The sequence below is a fragment of the Balaenoptera borealis genome, assembly GCF_965194805.1.
Source record: "Balaenoptera borealis genome assembly, chromosome: 5".
NCBI lineage: Eukaryota > Metazoa > Chordata > Mammalia > Artiodactyla > Balaenopteridae > Balaenoptera > Balaenoptera borealis.
The window spans coordinates 65,784,152-65,799,654 of NC_138862.1; the positions used below are offsets into that span (position 1 = coordinate 65,784,152).

At 44.2% G+C, this 15,503-nt stretch overlaps 1 protein-coding gene across 2 annotated transcripts in view; it reads left to right on the plus strand.

Annotated features, from left to right (window-relative positions):
- Nucleotides 1-4,135: 4,135 nt before the first annotated feature.
- Nucleotides 4,136-15,503, plus strand: part of PLA1A (phospholipase A1 member A) — a 32,845-nt gene continuing 21,477 nt past the window's right edge. Inside the window, exons 1-4 of one of the 2 annotated variants that reach the window (XM_082394951.1) lie at nucleotides 4,136-4,390; nucleotides 12,142-12,343; nucleotides 14,201-14,378; nucleotides 14,903-15,011. In XM_082394951.1, the coding sequence (XP_082251077.1) occupies nucleotides 4,318-4,390; nucleotides 12,142-12,343; nucleotides 14,201-14,378; nucleotides 14,903-15,011 (562 nt within the window). In that variant the 5' untranslated portion in view covers nucleotides 4,136-4,317. The remainder of the gene's footprint in view (nucleotides 4,391-12,141; nucleotides 12,344-14,200; nucleotides 14,379-14,902; nucleotides 15,012-15,503) is intronic. The other variant, XM_082394950.1, reaches the window with a different exon arrangement.

Sequence of the window (15,503 nt, forward strand, 5' to 3'; positions counted from 1 at the left end):
CTCCAGGGCAAGTAAATGTGCATCTTTTTAAAACAGCCAGAGCTGCTGGGGGTGGTGAGGGAGGGAATGGAGACTCTGACGATTTCATAGTCAACCATCCCAGTGGATCAGCTCCTCAAGGAATGGGGTCTGGTTAGGGACCCAGGGGTCATCCAGGCATGGCAGAGAGGGCAGTCTTGGCATCATTTTCTCATCCCTGGGGTGTGGGTTTGGGGATATTGACACCTAGGGAGTTGGTGAGACTCTCTCCTTTGCGGAAGGAAAGACAAGAGGAGGAAGAAAGAGTTGCTGTGCGTCAGGCAGTTTACTAGAGCTTGTTAACAGGTGAAGAACTGGGGCTCAGAGAAGCTGCCATCCATCTAAAGTCACACGGCTGGGATGAGATGGAGCTGGAGTTTAAACCCAGGTCTGCTTGTCTCCAATCCTACCACACTCTAATTGTTGGCTATAATTAGAAAATGTTTCCTTAGACAAAGCCAAAATGAAACCCAGGAGTGAGATGGTGCTGGCAGCAGCCTGTGGCCTCTCTCCACCTTCCCACAACTATGAGGTGACGTCAAAAGGAAAGATGGTGGTGGGTTTGAGATGCACGTTGGGGGCAGGGGTAGGAGTGGGCAGAGCTGAGCCCAGCTAAACCCGTGGAATGGGCAGATGGGTCACTTCCAGCCAGTTTCTTCCACCACTTAGAAGGCACAACCCAGGGGACCCCCGGGGTGTCCTCTTCCTTCGACCTTCTCGTGGAATCGTCCTACAGTCCTGCACACCAGCAACAAGCTCTCAAGGTTTACAGGTCATTTTACTTTGAGGTTAGGAGATCTCAGGGAACAAAAACTAAACCATAGAATTTGGCATCAAACTGTCATGTAAAAGCTGCAATTTTCAGTCTTTCTCAAAATTTGGAGGCCTGGAGACACCTGTGACACATTCTCCTGACAAGTGTAAAGCAAGGGTCTACCGTTCTTCCAAGGAAAACAGAGACAGAATATAGACAGCTTTAAAATGAAAGCAAAGTTATGCGGTTTGGGGCACAAAGGGCATGAAGTATTCTCTTTACGAGAGTGTAGATGGCCTTATGCTCGTGTATTATGGTTTGTTCTGAGAATGGGTGTGTATGTGCGTGCATGCCTGTGCATGCACGCGTATACACATGCAGTACATATAGAACACCAGGAGTGGAGGCTCCAAAATCATGGTCTTCACCTCAAATTGGAAAGGAACCTGGCAAAAGATCAGACTTCCTGAAAATCGAGTAGGATAGGGGCTTGAGTCATTTTGGGCTGTGCACTAAAATTTCATGAGACATTCTAATGGGTTTCTATGCGCCCTTAAAAAACAAATGAGGCAGGTGGAAAGAATTTTGTTTAGTGTGAAAAGCAAGGTGCAGAGGGTTTGTGTAGTGGGTCAGCAAGTGTGTAAAAAGTTCAGAAAGGATGGGATAGAATAAACTGGTGAGGCTCAGAATTATAATTTCCTAAGATTATTTTATATTAGTTAGTATGTTAGTTTATATTCCCCCCACTCCCAACCCCACCCCTAAACTGAAGGCCATGCTTCTATATACGTGTGCGTGCACACATGCACACACACGTAAAGGCGTATTCATTTATGGAACTGTCAGCCCGGGATCCTGAAGGAAGGTGAGGAAGCTGGGAATCCGAGCTGGGAATGGGCGGGCAGGAAAGGCCGAAAGAGATTCTGTGGATTCCAAGGGTTGTAGCCAGTAGCTACCTCTCTTCTCTCTTCCCCTCCACTCCCTTCTCTTCCTCTCCTCTCCTTCTTTCAAAACAAGTGTTTAACGAGCACCTATTATGTGCCAAGCACAGTTCTAAGCAGCAGGCACACAACAGGGAGCCCTGAGCAATGAGCACTGGATATTGAAGCCGGTGTCCTTGGTCTCTTGCTTGCCTCCCTGTGTTCCTAGATCCTAGGCAAGTAAAGCCATCTGACTCCACTTCACGAGGGGGACCTCGATGCCGTCTTGGGATCAGGCCCCTTCCCACTGCCCTCTCTAAATGAGCACACCGTACCAGAGGTACCATGCCTTTCCTTAGCAAAGATAGAGCACTGGCTGTGTGGCAGGCACTGTGCTAGGTGCTGGGGACACCTCACTGAACAAAAGAGACCAGAATTTTGCCGTCCCGAGGCTGACATTCTCCCTGGGGAAGATGGACCACATACACTGATTATAAGCTGGTGTTCCCTACCAGTGTCTCCTGTAGAAAGATCTCCAACCTCACCTTCTAAAACACGTCACCTCACTTTCCAGGAGGACCCCGCTCTCTTGGCCCCCTGAAGCAGTGCTCCCCAGGTCTCTGGCCTCTGTGAGCTTTAGTTTCCTCACTGGTGAAACGGAGATGGCTGTGGTTAGAATTAACAGAAGACTAGTGGCTCTGGCGTGCGTACAGTCATCTGCGGAGCCTGCTAGAACTGCAGAGTCTGGGGCCCAACCCCAAGGAGTCTCATTCAGTGTGTCTGGGTTGGGCCCAGTGGTCTGCCCCCCGTCCCCTGGGTGATTCTGAGGCAGGTGGTCTTGCCCAGGACCACTCCAGCCCCTTGCGGAGAGCACTGCACCAGACGATGAATGTGACAGGGACGGCACGCTACACGTCAGCTGTGCTGATGTTGCACAGGGAACACTGTGCTGGAAAAGCTGGAGTGACTGGCCTGACGCGCCAGCTCTGGGTGTGATGGAGTGGCCAGGAGAATGCAGACCTCAGTCTCCTGCTGTGAGGAACCTCACTGACTGACGGTCCTGGGTGCTGCCCTTCTGCATCTACTCTCGTCCTTCTGCTGAGACTGCCCCCAGCTAGTGACTGGGCAGGGCGAGGTTGCTAATACAGCTCATTTTCATAAGAGACTTCAGCTTGAGGCTTCCCCACTGCCTTGGCCAGGACATTCTAGGAACTGCATGGTGTCCTGGGACTTCCTGTGCGATCCTCTTTCCTTCCCCCTGTCCTTCGCAGGTGTCAGCCCTGCAGCAGGGTCTAAAGGGTCTCCCTACTGTCTTCAGCTCCCCTTTTTATTCGTCACAGGTCTTATCCCTGAGAAATCTCTTGCACATCTAGTCCCATCCTGGCTTCTTTTCTCTGAGGACCTGGACCTCTACACCTGGCTTGGTCTCTGACATCAGAACAGCCTTCAGTAGTGCCCTTCCTGGTGGCAACAGCACCTGAGCAGTGGCATCATGTGCAGGAGGGGAAGCAAGGGCTGGCTCCTCCAAAATCATTTCATCCCTGTCTTGGGCAGGCCTGGCACAGCTTGGTGCAGTGGTTGGTGCCGCCTGTTGGCAGAGTGGTTCAGAGCATGGCCTCGGGAGCTAGGTTGTCCTGCTTCAAACCCCAGCTCTGCATGAGCTTGTGCAAGGTACTTAACCCCTCTATACCCTGAAGTTGTATGTAGATAGTACTCCCCTCACAGAGCTATGGTCCAGAAAGTTCCATACTGCCCTGTTGGTGGGTTCTCTGCCTCACAACAATGTGCTGCAATTAAGGAGAGCTGGGCAAGTACGGCGCCTCCCCCTTCCCCTGACCCGTCTAGAAGTAGCACTCTGTGGTTTCTGCCACTCCTTTGGGTGAAGAGGCCATGCGGTATACTGGAAACACCCTGGTTCCAGGCCAGCTCTGCCACTTCCAGCAGAAGGGTCTCCATAGGTCATTTTTGTTCTCTATTTCTTTGTTTCTTATCAGTGAATTCAAGACACTGAACGACTCTTCTTAGAGGTTGGACTTCTAGCCCCAAGATTCTATCAAAGGATAGTACTCTCAGAGGCCAACTTCATCTTCTTTCGTTATTTCCGTTAAATGTACACTAAACATATTAATACATTGTTGGCTCAGCTCTGTGCTGGGCACTGGGGACTCAAAAATGAATAGAGAAGGTCTTTGCCCTCAAGCTGCTCAGAGTCCTCCTGGGGGGCAGACACATCCACAGACTCCGGGACAATGTGGGTTTGTGATCCCCTAGAGATGAAAGACTTCTGCCTTGGTTTTTACTAACATTTTATAATGGGAAGTGGGAGAGGTGCAGGAAATAGTTTCCTGATGATGTTTGGCTCAGAGAGGAAGGGCAATGTGTTTCAATGTCCCCTGCTTTAAAAAAAAGAAAAGAAAAAAGTATATTTCTTTTCATTGAGAAGAAACAGAAAAACTGGGGAAGTTAAACAAATAGGGAGAGACCTGTTACAGGTCAGGAGGCCAGTTAATGATTAGTAAGACCCAAGTGGGTGTTTAGTGTTCAAAACTGTGAGAGGCTGGGTTATGAGATCTCTTTGTCATTAGCGGTCGGCTTCGCCCCAGCTCTGAGACTTCCAGCTCAACGATGCCCCCAGACCCCTGGGAGGGCTGCTTCTGGTCATGGGGGCTCCTTCTGTGGCTCAGTGTTGGAAGTACAGGTAAGTCGGGGGCTGGGGCCTTGGGTGGGACTTCTTTTGGTCAATAATTCTATTTTTTCAAGCCATTTATTTATGTAGCGCTAACCTTTGGAAGGTCCCCTAAAAGCCCTCTCCTGAGATGAATTTAAAAGAGGGAGAAAAAAACCTTCAATCATAATGGGAATGACAGCACTTTCTTAAGTCACAAAAATTGAACTTCCTCTAGTTGTTTTACTCATTTTTCTAAAATCTGCGTTACTCCTTTTCACCTTGCACAAGCCAGGAAGAGTATAAAAACATAAAATGTGATTAATTCCAAAACATGATTCATTTTCACCCTATAAATATCCATTGTTCCAAGATATATTTAATTTTAAAATTTAAAATTTCCAAACTAACAACAATTTTGTCATTGAGATTGTTAGAGGTCCTTTCTAATCTTGCCGACCCAGCTCAAGTTCAGGCCTGTCATCCCTCCTGGCAGTACTATGATAACTAGTCCTGTTCACCACAGATAACCAATGACCTTTAGCACAGTTTCCCTCAGATGCCATTTGCATCGTGCCTTTCCCAGTGAAAACCCCACCCACCGCTCTCCCTTGCTTAATATAGCAAATCTAAACCCTCTTATGGCGTAGGGCATCTCGGAGGAGTAAAATCCCCTCCTCTCTGACCAGCAGTGGCATCACCCTTGGAAAGCTCCCTTCCCTCTGCCCCCAACAGCAGAGACTGCTTTTGTGTCAGGTCCACGAGACATTTAATTCTCATTCCCCAGCTTTAGGGTGTGTCATTCTTTCTGCCTGTAGTTGCTTACACTACCTTTTTGTTTATTTCTGCTCTTCACGTCTTCCAAGAAGGTCTCCATGATTCATACTTCCCTTGCAACACCACAGGCCTCTGCTCACCCCTTCCCTGCATCAACGGTTGGCGTTGAAAAGGTGCTACTTAGCTTCATGTGTGCTTTCTCCTAACGCAATCATTTATTTGAGTGCATGTGTGTGTGTGTGTGTGCGTGTGTGTATGTAAAGTGACCATATATCTTGTTTTATGAAGTGGCTGTTTATACACTATATACTAGATCTAAAAGGATTTATGTCTTACACATTTTTGACAAATGTGAGAAAAACTGCCCTGCAAAGAAGTTATAACTGTTGATTAGTACGTGAGCACGTCTGTTTTCCCACCCTCTCCAACAACACTTTGTATTATCAAATGTTTTTCATATTGTCAATCTCATAGAAAAAATAGTATTACACTGTTGTCTTAATTTTTATTTCTTACTGTGATTTGTGCTTCTGGTGTCTTGTTTAAGCAATCTTCTTATAAAAATAATCTTTCATATTTTCTTCTAAACTCTATGGGTTTAGATGAAGAGCACCAGGGACAAATCTTGTGGTCATGGGGTATTGTTTTTTTCCTACTCCTGTGGGGTATTTTTTAATATGATGTTGAATTTTATTGGCCAACATTTATTTTTATTTTTGTATATATTTATATTTATTATTTTGTATATTTGTTCATAAAGGAAATTTATCTGTCATTTTTTTTTTCTTGTATTGCCCTTCTCTGGTCTTGATACTAAGATGATTATAACCACATAAAATAAGTTTCTGTTCTATGAAACAGTTTTATATAAGATAAAGGTTACTTGTAATTTAGAGGTTTGGTGGAGTTCTCAAATAAAACCATCTGGCTCTAGCGTATTTTAGGGCCAGAGAAGACTCTTGATTACCAGTTTGATCTTTTCTTTTTTTGGTGCTAGCGGGTTTATTTGGATTTTTATTTCTTCTTGAGTCAGTTTCAGGAAATTATATTTTTCATTGCTTTTAAATTTGCCAATGCATTTGTCTGGGAATTTTTAAGAATATCTTTTATACTTAATGTTCTGCAGTTTTACTATCATCTGCCTATTTGTATAGATTTATTTATTTTTTATCTTGCTCATTACCCTGAGTATAACTTGTGATTAGACAGCTCATATCTTTTTTCCGTTATGAAAAATTCTTAGCAGTTACCTTTTCAAAATATTGTTTCTTCTCCCATTCTCTTCCTTTAGAGAACAGCTACTAGTTAAATGTTGGAGCCTCTCCATCTATTGTCTATACTTTTTAACTGCACTTTCATATTAAAAAGCTTCTTTTACTTCTTCTGTACTAGACATTATAGCATTGATTCCATTTTTATTTCCATGACTATCTTTTTCATTTCCATTTCTTATTAGCTTTTTACTATATATCTTATCATTTATGCCCGTTTTTATTTCATAATTTCTTATGCTCTGTCTTTATTTTTATCCTTGTATATTCTCAGCATACTTATTTTAAAGCTTTGTCAAAGATTTTTAAAACTTTATTTCACCTGGAATGAATTCATGATCCACTTATTGGCTTTATCGACTATCTGTGTAAACATTTGATTTCTTTATATATTTGTTTTCAAGCTTTTTAAAAAGTAAACTAGTTATTGAAGTACAACATACATACAGAAAGGTACACAGATTATTAATACACAGGTTAATGAATTTTCAGAATGATTTCACCTGTGTAACCATCATTCAGATCAAGAAATAAAATGTTACCAGATTCTTAAAACCCATTCCCTGTATCTCATCTTACTCACTACTGACCCAAAGATAACTCTTATCTTGACTTCTGACACAATAGATAAGTTTCATTTTAATTTTCAATGGAAAGTTTGTTTTCAGTCTCTCTCTTCATCTCTCTGTCTCCCCACCCGAGCCCCCATCTTTGCCCTCTCTCCTCCAGAAATGTGCGTTGTCTCAGCTCCTGTGAGTGAGGCCTTGTCTTTCTATCCTGTCTCCCTAGATAAAGCTAGAGCCCCAGTAAAAAGTCAATAGCTGTGTTTGTTTGTATTGTTTTTGTTGTTAGCTTCCTTTCCTGAGTTGGGGAGCCCCTCTCCACCGCTGGCTACCACTGGTGGGTCTTCCACACCTGACTTGGAGCACTTTTGGATCCCGCTTACCTCACAAAACTGAATTCTTAAAACCACTGTCTTCTGTCAGACCTGGAACCCATCACCATTTTGCAATTCTATTCTTGTTCCTGTTTTGGAGATATTATTTTTATGTTTGAGATCGTCTATGTCTTTTTCTCCCTCTCTTTTGGATATTCATCTGTCACTACTCTTTGGCTGAAGTGGTGCTTGGAGGGATGGGGTATCTGAGCATGATTCACTGTGCCACGTTCCATAGTCTTGAATGACGGACAGTTCAATCCTATCGTCTGCAAATATTGGCAATTTTTTCTCCCCCTTTTCAGACATTATAATCTTTATCCTATTTTATTGTCTTGTTTTACTAACTAGGACTAGAACTTCCAGTCCAGTATTTAATAGAAGCACTGATAGCAGACATTCTCATTTGTTCCCAGTTCTGAATGGAATGCTTCTAACATTTCACCAATAACTATAATCATTGCTATAGACTTTTGGTAGGTACCCTTCCTTTCTTATGTTAAGGAGTGTTGGGTATTGAATTTTATTGTGTGTTTTTTCCCTACATCTATTGAGTTGAGCATATGGTTTTTTTCTTTAATTTGTTCATATGTGAATTACATTAATACATTTTCTAATGTTAAACCATCTTTTCATTTCTTGGATTAAACCCTGCTTGGCCATGATGTATACTTGTTATCCTTGAAGGATTTGGCATTTTATCTAGGATTTTTATGTCTGTGTGTAATAGTGAAACTGGCCTTTAGTTTTCCTTTCTCCTTCTTTCCTTGTCCAGTTTTGACATTTTGGCTATTTTCATAGAATGAGTTTGGATTCTTTCTCCCCTTTTCTATTCTCTGGAACAGTATGTGTAAGATAGGAGTTGAAGGATTGTTAGAACTTCTCTGTGAAATCTGTCCTGATAGAGTTTTTTGATGAATAGATTTAAAACTACTGTTTCAATTCCTTTATACTACAGTTTTACATTTGATTTTCTGTTTTTTCTTTCTTGACTAAGTTTTAGTAAGCTATAGTTTTCTAGGGGATTATCAATTTTCTAGGAAAATATCTATTTTTTAACTGTTGGATGGGTATAAACATGCTATTTTGTGGTTTAAAAAAATCTACTGGACTTACATCCCTTTTTAATTCTCTATATTGTTTATTTGTGACTTCCCCCTTTTTTTCTTACTCTATCATCAAAAGTACATCTGGTTTTTTTTTTTAAGTACATCTGGTTTATTATTCTTTTCAAAGAACTACCTTTTGGTGTTTATTGTGTGTGGCAGGTTCTATTCTAGGCAGTAGAGTGAACAGAATGGATAAAAATCCCTTCCTTCTTTGAAAGTATCTTCTAATGTGGGGAAATTAATAAACAATACATTTAATAATAAACTGGTAAATAAAAAATCTTCATTAAGTGATGATTGCTATAAAAATAAACAGATCAGGATAAAGAAAATTGAGAGAACGGAGGTGAGGCACATAGGCAGATTGCAATTTTAAATAGAGGGTTAGGGACTTCTTTGGTGGTCCAGTGGCTAAGACTCCACACTTACAATGCAGGGGACCTGTGTTTGATCACTCATCAGGGAACTAGATCCCACATGCCGCAACTAAGACCCAGTGTAGCCAAATAAATAATAAATAAATAGGGGGTTAGAGGAAAGAAGATGACATTTGACAAGCAAAGACTTAAAGGAGGAGAGGGAATTAGTCACGTGGTTGTCCAGAGAAAGACACTTTGGGCAGAAGGAATGGCTAGTGCAAAGACCCTCAGGTGGGAACCTGTCTAGAGAGAGGAAGAGCTAGGAGGACAGTGGCTAGAACAGAGGAAGCAATAGTCAGACAGGCGAAGGGCTCCCCAAGGGGATGGTCTAAGATATTTAGGGCTTTCTTCCACTGTTAGGACTTTGGATTTTATTCTGAGTGAAATGCCTTGGTGGCTTTTGCACAGAGATGTGACATGATTTGATTTACTTTTCTACTACTGTGTTGCAAATAGACTGAAGGGGGACAAGAATGAAGGCAGGAAAAGCATTACAGGCTACATAATTTTGAGAGATGATGGTGGCTTAAACCAAGGTGGTGCCAGTGTAGGTAGTGAGAATGGTGTAATTCTGAATATTGTGTTCTGAGGATTTACTCACCATTGTACGGGGGTGGCAGAAAGCAAAGTGTAAAAGATTTCTCCAGGAAGGTCAGCCTGAGCAACTGCATGGACTGAGCAGCTACTGATGCTGTTCATATTCATTGTTTTCTTTAATTTCAACTACTTCCTTTTTTTTTTTTTTTTAAGATTTAATTTTATTTATTTTTGGCTGCATTGGGTCTTCACTGCTGTGCGCAGGCTTTCTATAGTTGCGGTGAATGGAGGCTACTCTTTGTTGTGGTGCGCAGGCTTCTCATTGTGGTGGCTTCTCTTGCTGCGGAGCACGGGCTCTAGCCACGCGGGCTTCAGTAGTTGTGGCTCTTGGGCTCTAGAGCGCAGGCTCAGTAGTTGTGGCGCACAGGCTTAGTTGCTCCATGGCATGTGGGATCTTCCGGGACCAGGGCTCGAAACTGTGTCCCCTGCATTGGCAGGCAGATTTTTTTTTTTTTATCCACTGCGCCACCAGGGAAGTCCCTTAACTATTTCCTTTATATTTCTTTCCCTACATTTTATTTGGTGTTGCTGTATTATTCTTTTTCAGCTTTCTGAGTTATAAGGTTAATTTACCTAATCGGTGTCTTCCCCCATTTTCCCCTGATATTTACATTTATGGTTATAGATATCAGCCTAGTACTGTTTTAGCTACTTTAACTCAAGTTTTGATATTGTATTGGTTTTATTGTTATTTAGTTTTTAATATTCTCTAGTCTCCATTGTGATTATTCTTTAACTCATTCATTACTTAAAAGGGAATTTTAAAATCTCCAAATGTGTCTTTAAATAACTTTTGTTACTGATTTCTAATTTTATTACGTCTTATTTAGATAACGTTGTCTGGAATATATTGATTCTGTGATGCTTGTTGGGCCTTGCTCTGTGACATACTATACTTATTTAAAAGGACTCTTAATTCTCTGTCTGATGGATGCAAACTTCCCTACATGACCAATAGAGCAAATGTATTCATGTATGTGGTTCAAGTCTCATGCTCAAGCAGAGTCCTTTCATCTTTTCTTCAAAAAGCTGGGGGAAGGCAGATGAAGCAGTCAAGTCAGGCATCGTTCTCTCTTGTGTTCCATGGGAGCTCAAGTTGCCACAGGCTGAGGAGCCTGGGGGCCTGCACAGTCACAGTGGGCTTCATCGCCGGGGTGTCCAAGACCTGGCTGCTCAGAAGGGAGATACAAGGGGGCTCGGGGACCAGGTCTGGGGCTTAGGTGCAAAGGTGAGGAAACCGCTGTCAGCACTCTCTAAAGGTGCGGTTCCCACGATCTGCTCACAGTACCACAGCCCAGCGCACCCCAGATCCACTGGCTTGTTGTACATGTGCTCCCCCGTTACCTCTGAAGGCAGACAACCATTCCAGAAACCTGAAATAGCTGTCTTCCTCGTGAAGAGCCCTGCACAAATCAGTGTGCAATCTGGACCTGTCTTCTGATTCTGCAGATAGTTTTGTCCCATGGCAGGAATGTGAGGTAGCTGCTAACAGCACCAGGACTTCGGGGCTGGGGGGCCAGTGCGACAGTGTGTGCCCTGCTGCTCCGGCCGGTCTCTTTCTGTAAGACCAACTGGGTGTCAGGTGCCCCCCCTCTTTATCACAGGCATGAGGGTGGGCCGTTGGGTATTGAAGATAGGCCAGATTTTTAGCTCCCTGGGAAGCAGGAGTTTCATGCTGCTGTTTCCGTTCAGTATTGTAGAAGGCCTTTCAGTGACCTTGACCATAAAATATCCCATTTAAACGTACCTGTTGGAGGGCACCGTAGAATACATACAGCTCATTAAGGGTCCTCTCTACCATCTGGCTGGGCAGCCATGTGCTGGGCGCTGGAAGCCTCTGGAGTGGCTCTGGACTGCTCATAAGGAAAAGAAGTGAGGAGGCTGGAGGGGGGAGTTTGAAACCCTCTGGAATGGGGTGCTCAGACCAGAATGGACCTAGTCCCCAGGGCAACTGCTCATTTCACAGCCCAGAAAACTGTATTATTTAGCTAGGACTGCTGTAACAAAATGCCAGAGACTGGGTGGCTTAAACAACAGAAGTTTATCATCTCCCAGTTCTGGAGGCTGGAAGTCTGAGATTAAGGTGGCAGTATGGTTTGTTCCTTCTGAGGGCTGTGAGTGAAGGAGCCATTCCAGGCCTCTCTCTTTGGCTTGTAGATGGCTGTCTACTCCATGTGTCTTCACATCATCTTTCTTCTCTGTGACCAAATTGCCTCTTCTTATTAGGACACCAGTCATACTGAATAAGGGTCCACCTAATGGCTTCATTTCAATGTAATTACCTCTGTAGGGACCCTATCTCCAAATATAGTCACATTCTGAGGTATTAGGGGTTAGGACTTCAACACATGAATTTTTGCAGGGGTCGGGGGACTCAGTTTAGCCCATGACAATATCCATTTCACCATGGCCTTTAATCTTCTCTAGCTGAGCAATATTCATATTCTTCTCTGGTGTTTTATCTTTATACATGAAAAATATTCACAGATTTTGGTTACAGAAGTGATGCTTTTAATAAATGAGTCTGATTATTACACTTGCTGATTTATGATGAATGCCTATAAGCTCCTGTTTCTCTCTTCCTTTCAAGAACACCCTTTTTCCTTTTAAGAACAGATGACCTCACCTTGGATATTTCTTGGTTTTTTATTTGTTTGTTTGTTTTTTCCTCTAGGAGATGTACCTCCTACCCCACAGACAAAGTGCACTGACTTCCAGAATGCTAATCTTCTCCGAGGCACCAATCTCAAAGTCCAGTTTCTCCTCTTCACCCCTTCTGATCCTCGCTGTGGGCAGCTCGTGGAAGAAAGTAGTGACATCCGGAACTCGGGGTTCAATGCCACTCTAGGAACCAAGCTAGTTATCCATGGATTCAGGTGGGAGCCAACCAACCAATAGGATCACCTCAGCTAAGAGCTAGAAAGTGACCATAATGCCATAGGAAGTTAGTGGGGAGCGAAAGGAGAGATGGATTTACTGCCTGTCACAGGTCCCATTGCCCACCTCCTGCTGACTTTGAAGATGTCTCATAGCAGCCTGAACACACATCGTGTTGTTCTTTCTTGTTGGTCACATACGTTACTCCTCTGCTAACTGTAAATATGTGTGACCCTGGACACACTCTCCAACTGTAAATACGTGTGACCCTGGACACACTCTCCAACTGTAAATATGTGTGACCCTGGACACACTCTCCAACTGTAAATATGTGTGACCCTGGGCAAGTCACTTTAGCACACAGAGGCTCGGTTTCCGTATCTGAATAAAAGGGAAGTTGTAGAGATTGTCTCAGTGATCCTTTCCTCCCTGAAGCGTGGGTTGCATGATTCATCTCAGCCAGTGAGGACGTAGGCTTTGTGCAATCACTCAGGGGTAAAATCGTGGTGTTTTTATCCAGGGTTTTATCTCCTCTTCTTCTCTTTTTCCTGGGTTTCATGACCTAAGAAACTTTCACTTCCATCACTCCCAGAGGTTAGCGTTTCTCAGGCGCTACACACTTCTTCAACTTCTTTGAGGCCCTGCAGGCCAAATTTTGTTACAATGCATAGTCTCTGAGTCCCAATTTAATCACCACCCTTCCTTCCAACATCTTCTCTCCAAAGCCCACTGAGAATGCCGGAAACAGAAAAAAGTTGCTGAGAGGAGAGAGGGAGAGAACATGGTGAAAGACTAGCGCTGTGGAGCAGCTGGAGTTGGGGGTGCCCGATGAAGAGGTGGACAGTGGGGCACTGCACAGAGGATCCCCACTTCCTCATCTCTGGGTTCTCTCTGCCTCTCCAGTCCCTCACTCCAGGGTCCCAGCCACATCCTCCCTCAGGCATCCCTTCTCTCTCTTGTACCGAGGTCTCTTCTCTGGCAAATCTTGCATTCAGCCACTACCCAAGGCTGAGTGTGTGCCCTCAACCGAGAGGTAGCTAATGGAGCTGAAGAGCTCAGCAGCCTCACCACGCTGCCCGCTCCCAGATGCCCCAAAGCCACGTTCCCTGGCATACACCCAGTCTGGGCTCCCCTGTCCACGCGAGCAAGCTCTGGGCCATTGAGAAAACTTCTTCCCCATTCCCAATCTCTTGGGAAAGCTCTCTGAAATTTTTCCTGTTCTTCTTCTTTTCCTAGAAAAGTCCTATTATACTCTAAGTTCCAGAAGGATGAGGAATATATCTTATTTATCTTAATTTCTCACAAAGCACCTGGCATACTGCCTGGCCCATTTGTTGAATGAAGGAAAGAGTGAATGAATGAATGAGTAAATGAAAACATCCTCAAGGAAAGAGCCTATATTATAGAATGAGAATTAAGATTGCAAATCTTAACTCTAATACACAAAGCTATCTTTTCTTTCCCATGAGTAGCACAAGCAGGGTCAGCGCAGTGGTTTGTGTGGTGTATGCATTACACAAAGGTACCTGACTGAGGGCCAGTGGGGCTGAACACTGACCTGAGCTCTGAGCCCTGGCCTCAGGCTACATCCACCTGGAACAAAGGTACTCTTATAATTTACACACAGGCTCCACATGTGCAGTCAGGAGCCCTGCTAACTTTGAGATTATGTCCTCCTTATGCTCAAAGCATTGTAGGATTTAGTGCCCATACCGCCCCCACCCCACCCCACCCCTGCTTACTTGTGACCTTTTCTCTGGGTTTGTTCTGTTTATAGAAATGTCATTGTAATTTCCATGACAATGGATGCTGGCTGGGAAGATAATTTTCCTATCCTTTCTTGGCCCCATGTCTAGGGCTTTAGGAACAAAGCCTTCCTGGATTGATAAATTCATCGGTGCCCTTCTGCAGGCAGCAGATGTTAACGTGATCGCTGTGGACTGGGTTTATGGCTCTACAGGTGTCTACTTCTCAGCCGTGGAAAATGTGGTTAAGCTGGGACTCGAGATCTCCCGTTTCCTCAGTAAACTCCTGGTAGGTGTAGAAGAGCTTAGGGTGAGTTCTGGCTGCTTACGGGGAAGCAAGGGGTCAGAAAGAAAGAAATGACATGTGAGAAGGAGCTTTAGGTGGAAGCAGAGCCACCCAGTAGTCTGTGGGTCTTCGGTTCAAATCCCAACCTAGCCACGTACAGTGCTGACCTTGGGCAGGTTTTTGAACCTCTCTGAGCCTCCCGCTGTTCCTCTGTACAACATGCCACTGTGTGTTACCTCAGCGGTGCCAATGGCTGACTCTTCTAGGTCCTCAAGAGGAAATGGCCATGGTCATGCCTCACATACTTTGGACACCAAAGGGAAAGTGAGTGGGTTGTCAAGGTGGGGAGCCCAGGGAGAGGGCAAGTGATTAACAGGGTGAGATTCTGCACTTTTTCCCAAAACATGTGTGGCTGGTGTGTCATGCCCAAGACCTTCTGCTTCTGATGCCTCAGGGAAAAGTGTTACCCTTGTAAGGCCAGGGGCTGCTGTGACACAAATGTAACTCACTGTAAATGCCCGTTCTAGGTGCTGGGTGTGTCAGAGTCCTCAATCCACATCATTGGTGTCAGCCTGGGGGCCCACGTGGGGGGCATGGTAGGACATTTCTACAAAGGCCAGCTGGGACGGATCACAGGTAACATTCTTCCCTGCCCATCCTCTCAGGTTTAGAGAGAGAGAGAGAGAGAGAGAGCGAGAGAGAGATCATGACCTGGAAGAGCCTTTGCTAAGGCAGGCAGAGGGAAGTGTTGGGCCTTTGTTCTTATGATCAAGTCATCAATCACCCCTGAAATTTACTTATTGTGGCCCTTTTGGATAAAATGGTATTGTGTTGTTATTGCATGATCTCTAATGTCAGTGTTAGAGGCCATGTATTTCTTTCTGAGCCTCAGTTTCTACAACTGTAAAATGGGTTGTAACAGCTCATACATCCTTGGCCCACTATGGAAATCACCTTTAGACAGTTTTGCTAAATACTTACAAAGTGCTGGGAACTTTATGCTTCAGGAGCTACCCTCAATCAATAAGGGACCAGAGCTGTGTGGTAAATACTCTGGCTTCCTGGCACTTCATTGAGATAATTCTGAGTCATGTTCTACAGAGTCCTTCAGAGGGACCCCAGTGGGAT